Genomic DNA, 6,503 nt, shown 5'->3' on the forward strand with positions numbered 1-6,503 from the left:
CTAATGAAGATCAAAGGCCAGTCGGCTGGGGGCAGCCTGCCAGGCCTGCTCTTCTTGGTGCTCTGCCTGGGCAGTTGGAGTGCTCCACGAGGCAGCTGTGGCAGCCTGGATGGTCTGCCTTGGGGCTGCGTGGAGCGGCTGCACTCAGGCCTTGAGGGAGATCCGGAATCTCTGGTGAAGCTGGCTGACTGGCTGGGGAAGCCTTCCGAGGCCTGAAGCCTCCTGGCCGGCCAGTTGGGCCAGGCCGAAAGCCGGCTGGCCGTTCAGGGGAGCACTGCCAGGCGAGAGGTGGCCGGCCGGCTGGCCCATGGAGCTCTGCATTTGCAGACCTCTCCAAGCCGGCCAAAGGGGCCCTGCCAGGCCAAAAGCCCGTAAGTTGTGATCCAGATAAGACAGAAGAGACTGTGCTGGATTTCCCTGGGCATCCAAGCACCGTGAGACGCTCTGATGCCCTCTCGCAATTCTTTCTCCCTCCACCAGCACAAGAGCTGGCGTCAAAAGGCGCAATGACACTGTCACAGGCGTTCTGGAGGTTTTTAAAGGGTAGGCCCCTGATAAGGCTTTATTGATGGTTTTGCCCCTCTACATTTCACTCTAGATCTCCTTGTTGGCCTGGAGAAGGGAAGGCAGCGGGGTGACCTCCTTGCAGCCTTCCAGTACATAAAGGGAGCCTACAAACAGGAGGGGAGTCAACTCTTTGATGGTGTAGCTAATGGCAGGCCAAGGGGAAGTGGTTTTGAGTTGAAGATTGGATGCCAGATTGGATTGTTCTTTCCAGAGAGAGTGGTGGGATACTGGAACAGGCTGCCCAGAGATGTCAGTTGTGGAAGCCCCGTCCTTGGAGGTGTTCAAGGCCAGGTTGGATGGGGCCCTGGGCAGCCTGCTTTAGTAGTAGATATGATGCAGATGGGATTGACGCATCTGTTTTGCAGCCTCCATTGTTGCTCTGTCTGTCCTGGGCCCCCCATGCCCGCATCAGCGTGGGTAGGGTGTGGCCTTCCTGCAGAGTGAGGGTTTGGTCTTTGGAGGCTGGCACTCGGGAGACCCCGTTTCTTCTTTTATGGGTGGCAGCAGTCCAGGTCGGGTGATGGAAGACTCCTCAGGCAGCCTGGACTCCCCACGAAGTGGTGATGCTGCCATCTGCCCCAGTGCATCCTGCACTGGCCAGATCTTCCTTGCCCTCTGCCTGAGAAGTTTAAGTGAGTCGCATGCCACTCGGAACCTGGATGGTTGGTCTTGAGGCTCCGTGGACTCAGCCCTTGAGGAAGATCTTCTTGAATCTTTTATGAAAGATGTTATTGGCCTCAAGGTGATGTGATGGGCTAAGCCCTTGGCTGTCTGCAGTTTTCGCGTCGCACCCTCACGATGGGCTTTTCCTGCTCCCTGTTCTTCATCAGGGGAGCTCACGTGTTTGGTTCCCGGTGCTCGACGCAGGTCTTGTTGGCTTGCTGTTACTGCCTCCCCCTGCAGCTGGCAGGTCAGCGGCTGCTTTTGGGCTTCAGACGCCCTCCGGATGGGTGGCAGCGGACTGAAAGGACAGAGCGGGAGGGGTCCGCGTGAGTGGCTGATGGCTTTGGGGCCGCATGCTGCAAGCCTGAGCCAGGAGCCTTGGCTGCAACGCAGCCCTCCCCACAGACTGCTCGCCGGCTGCCCCGTGGCTCTCCTGAGATGCGGAGAGGGGCCAGCCCTGTGAGCCGCGGGGCTCCTGGCGTCCCCATCCCAGCACGGTGGGTGCTGCGTTCAGCACTGCTGGGCAGCCACCAAGAGTGACTGACCCTTTGGGGCTAGGGAATGGGCTCTCATTAGGTCACCCCCATGCACATCCCAGCCCAGAGCCTCCAGCCTCACCTGGCCTTGGAGCTCTCCTTCAGCAGTAAGCTCCGTATCCTTCTCAAGTGTCCTCCATCAACGCTGTCTATGCTCAACCGTTTGATATAGGTTGGAGTGTCAGCAAATCTCACTGGAATGGAGAAGGCAGAGGAGATTCACCGTAAACCCTTTGGCTCACTCACAAGGGGCTCTCAGGCTTGTTCCCAGAACATCCGAGAGGGACGCTCTGCTCCCCCACTGCTGACATCTGCACCGCCCTCGGACCCTCCCTGACACCATCCCTGGCCCCACTCCTCCTCTCTGCAATTCAGCTCTGTTTTGGGACTGCATTAGTGACGTTGGCTTTGGGAAAGAGGAGCTGGGTGGTGATGATGAGGTGGCAGGGTGGCTTTTGGGGACCATATCCTTCTGCTAGGGAAGGGCAGGGCCTAAGATCCGCACATCCTCCTGCCATAGCCAGGGATGAGGGCACGTCACACCCAGCACCTTAGTTTGTGAGAGGCCAACAATTCCTCATGGGAAGAGGCCGTGCTGAGTTGGCGTGAAGATTTGACACGAGTCAGAGCCCTTGGCTGATGGTCAGCAAGGGATTTCCCATCTCAAGCTGGTTGCCCGTGCCACGGACAGGAGCTGACAGCTGCTTTACCTCTCTTGCCCTTTGGTTTCTCCTGACCATGGATGCTTCCTGAGGACCTGCGGTTTATTGCGGGCGGTGGTTTGGGTACAAACTCCATTTGAAACCTGTACGAGAGGAGAAGACAGCGACCAGTGTGACGCAGCGCTCCAGCAATCCTTGTTGCTCTCTCAGATTGTCTGTTCCCAGGCACATTGTCATGCTGCATGAAGCACACTACTTTCTAGAGTCTTTAGCAGGGCCAGTCAGGATAGGTAAAGGGGAAATAGTTTCAAACGGCAGGAGGGAAGATTTAGATTGGATATAAGGAAGAAGTTTTTGACAGATGGATGGCAGGCACCAGAGCGTCTTGCCCAGAGAGGTGCTGGGTGCCTGGAAGGGCATTCAAGGTCGGGCTGGACCAGGCTCAGTGCAACCTCATCTGGCTGTAGGTGTCCCTGTTCCCTGCAGGGGAGTGGGACTAGGTGTCCTTTCAGGGTTCCTTCCAGCTCAAATCATTCTATGATTCTGTGACATATGCTCATGGGCAGGACACTCATGGACATAAGGAACAAGCGTTATGGAATGAGAGCCGAGCAGCTGCATCAAGCAGCAGCTACAGCCACCAACATACTCACATGGGAAAGACGACAGCGCAGCCAGAGAGCACCATGGAGGCCACCGGTGCCACCTGGGACACCACCGTGTCCAGAAGCCAGGGGGCCTGCAGGGAAGAAATGGGGAGGATGTGGAACGTCCTCATCAAGGCTGAGGCACTGGGGACACGAGGAGCCCAAGGCAGGGAGAACTGACAGCACACAGCACCTGCACGGCCCGAGCAGCTGGCCAGGTCCTGGTGGGCCGTGTGCGGGCACAGCAAGGGTCACGGCAGTGCCTGGGCCACGGAGAAACCACACAGCTCACCTTGAAAACAGCTCTTCTGAATGTATCTTTCCCTGATAGCTTCTCGAGGAAGTCAAAGAAGAATTTCATTTGGAATGTCAGTCCGTCAATGAGGAGCACACCAATGTCCTTTAGGACAACAGCAACGTTCTCCCCTTTCTTCAGGCAGCTGGAGAGCAGAGACACGGTGCTCTGGATGCAAGTCCTGAGTGTCTCCCAGCTCAGAGAGGCAGCTGCGGCTGCCTTGCTGTATTTCAGGGGCTCCATCTTCCTATGGACTGAAAAATGTGAGAGGGACAGAGTTGATGATACGGGTGGTTTTCCACAGGTGCTTGCCTAGATGGACATCAGCCAGAACGGCCCCATGTTTGGACAGGCTCCTCAGAGGGGGAGGTTTGCTTTTGAGAATGGAAGTGATGGCCGTTTGCCCTGTTCATGAAGCCAACAAAAGTTGATTCCCCCCTCCTACCTGGCAGGGACTCCCTGCAGGCCTTGAGGTGGTGCGTGGCTATGAGGTTTGTAGCCAGGTGAAACACGGGCCACCGCAGAGTCAGGGTCTCATCCTCAGTCCGGACGTCTTTGGAGACAGTGTCAAAGGAGCCGAAGGTGGGAATCCAGACCCCCTGCAAATGGAAGGGAAAGGAAGGGCGAAGGGTTATGGGACGGCTGGAGGAAGAGCCAGAGGGGTCCAAGGTAGGGACAGAGCTCAGGAGCCCTCTGCCGCTGTTCAGAGGCACAAGCCAGGGCATGGGGAATGGCTTTGGGAAGGGGCTGCACAGTCCTCTCCTTCCCCTCGCCGTCCCAAATGCAGCACAGCAGGCAGGGCAGAAGCAGCCTCATGGGATCCAGAGGCTTCCAGAGACCGGCATCAGCCCTGAGATAGACAGTGCCCAGCACAAGTGATCGTGCAGGATTTGCAGGAAGCCCGTGGGATGCCCAGGAGAGAAATGTGGGGGCAGTTTCCTGCTTTCTGTGGAGGGGAAGACTCAGAGGAAGTCCAGGCTGAGCTGGACAGGGAGAGGAGGAACCCGACAGCCAACACACCTTCTGCACCAGGAGCTGCTCCCGTATGTAGGCGGCCACCGCATCCCAGACGGCAACTCGCTCTGGAGGGCAAAGGAAAAGCAGGTCACACTCTGCATCTGCCGCTTCCTGGCACCGCTACCGCTGCCAGGCGGGAGCGAGGTGGCAGATGGAAAGTGTCATCTCGTGCCAAGGTTGGCTGCAGCACCGCTCCTGTGCTGGCTGTGGACCCGTGTACCTTCGGTGTCGGTGCATGTCGGTCTGGAGGCACGCCTCGCTGCGGGGCCGACCTCGCTCATCCCGTTCCGCCTCTTGCCAGCGGCTTGCTCCTTGTTGGCGCCAGCCATGCCGGAGCTCATCCTTCAGATGCGTCTGCTCTCTGCCAGATGCTCCTTCAGGATGCAGGACCCACCAGCGTGCTCTGCCTTTACACCCCTCCCGGGTGCCCGTGTCACAAACGTCGCCACGGCGACGCGATGACAGCGTGGCCGGTGCTGGCCGCTGCCCATTGTGACGCTGGCACCAGCAGCCTGCTGCCCGCCCCGGGTGGGAGCGCTGACCCCTCTCTGTTTTCTCTCTCTCCTTTTCTTTGCTCTCAGTGTAGTATTACTTGTTTTCCTTTAGTGGCCGTTGCCTGAAGTGATGTTCAAGAAGGAGATAGGGAAACAAGTACTGTTCCAAAGTACTCTACCCGTTACGCTGATGACCTGTGGTCAGAAAGTTGCTTAGTTTTGCCCGGAAGTCGTTGATTCCTTGTTAGAACGCTCCATAAATTACCCGGCATTGATCCTCTGTGTCACAGTCATGACTCCATGGCTCCCGCGACCCTGCCGGGCAGGGAGTGCTTTGTTTGGGGGATCCCAGAGATTTGCTTTCCTCACAGCCTTCCAAGCGGGATGAGACATTTCACATGGACATTGTGGGCAGGATCACCTGAAGGAAGGAAGAGGAACGAAGAGGGGATATCGGCTGAGTTAAGAAAGCGGGACGTTGGATTGGATGACATCAGATTTGTGAACAGAAAGTAGAACCCGGGATCGTAGGGGTTGGAAGGGACCAGCGGGGGTTCACCACGTTCACCACCCCTGCCAAAACAGGTTCCCAGCAGTAGGTTGCCAGCTATCACTTGTCTTTGTACAATTTCTGAGCGGATGTCACTCTGTGGTGTCTGTGGGAATGGAATGTTGTTTCTGCATTAGATACTAAAAAGGGCAACTGGTTTGAAGAAGAACTTTCCTCCTTCCGAGCTTATCTCTATGCAAGGGAGGTCAAGCAGATATCCAGAAACAATAACCAAGTGTGGAGTGAGGGTCAGACGTTAATTAATTAATTAGAAGTTTACACTTAGCCAGCAGAGATCTATGTTTGTCCAGTGTTTGTATGTTTAGTGAAGCGTTGAGAAGATTGGGAACCTAAAGTATTCAGCCAATGAGGAACTGGGGGAGAAAGAGAGAAGCATCGGGCAATAGGGAATAAAAGATGTAACGCTGTTTTCTGAGTGCTGTCCTGCTTGCAGGAGGCCCGCCATTGCAATTGCAAATAAAATCTGCTTTATCAGAGATACCGTCCTGATAAAGTATTTGGATATTTCCAACATACCTGTGGTGGAAGAGGAAGCGATCAGGGAATGCTCAAGCAAACAGGATGCAGGGAATCCTGATTGGAAAGGAACCACACGGGTGATGGAATCATTGAATAGCTTGGATTGGTAGGGACCTTCAAGCCCATCAAGTTCCAACCCCCGTGTCATTGTCAGAGTTGCCACCCAGGAAATCAGGCTGTCCAGGGCTCCATGGGACCTTGCCTTGAGCATGGGGCATCCACAACTTCTCTGGGCAATCTGTTCCATTGCTTCACAACCTGATGTTAAGGACATTAGGAATTCCCTCCTAACATCTAATCTTATTTTCTCTTTTAGTGTGTAACCATTTTCCTTGGGCCTATCACTGTCAAAGATGGGTTTTTTTCTGTTGTTTTGTTTGTTTGTGTGTTTGTTTTGGGGCTGTAGGTGTGAAAGATGTTATGTAATGTCAATAAAACTGGAACAAAGAACTGAAGAGAAAGATCCAAATCACAGAAAATGTGCCAACACACCTCTCAGTTTCTAAACTGCTTTGGGGCCTGGTTTCTCTCC

At 55.2% G+C, this 6,503-nt stretch overlaps 1 protein-coding gene across 1 annotated transcript; it reads right to left on the reverse strand.

The window, feature by feature from the left end:
* Positions 1 to 235: 235 nt before the first annotated feature.
* On the reverse strand, positions 236 to 4,716 carry LOC149912047 (uncharacterized). Its single transcript, XM_090132801.1, has 8 exons — positions 4,608 to 4,716; positions 4,391 to 4,452; positions 3,816 to 3,969; positions 3,368 to 3,624; positions 3,082 to 3,167; positions 2,477 to 2,571; positions 1,849 to 1,960; positions 236 to 1,528 (listed from the first exon to the last, which is right to left on the reverse strand). The coding sequence occupies exons 1-8, from the start codon at positions 4,714 to 4,716 to the stop codon at positions 976 to 978; spliced, it is 1,428 nt and encodes a 475-aa protein (XP_089988927.1). The 3' UTR covers positions 236 to 975.
* Positions 4,717 to 6,503: the final 1,787 nt, after the last annotated feature.

Source organism: Phasianus colchicus, unplaced genomic scaffold, assembly GCF_987193195.1.
Source record: "Phasianus colchicus unplaced genomic scaffold, bPhaCol1.hap1.1 HAP1_SCAFFOLD_44, whole genome shotgun sequence".
NCBI classification, from domain to species: domain Eukaryota; kingdom Metazoa; phylum Chordata; class Aves; order Galliformes; family Phasianidae; genus Phasianus; species Phasianus colchicus.

Coding starts and splice junctions, on each gene's coding strand:
- LOC149912047 (XM_090132801.1), bottom strand. CDS start 4,716: ATGGCTGGCGCCAACAAGGAGCAAGCCGCTGGCAAGAGGCGGAACGGG. Junction 1,961..2,476: donor GAAACCAAAGGGCAAGAGAG/GTAAAGCAGCTG, acceptor TCTCCATTCCAG/TGAGATTTGCTGACACTCCA. Junction 1,529..1,848: donor AAGGAGAGCTCCAAGGCCAG/GTGAGGCTGGAG, acceptor CTGTCCTTTCAG/TCCGCTGCCACCCATCCGGA.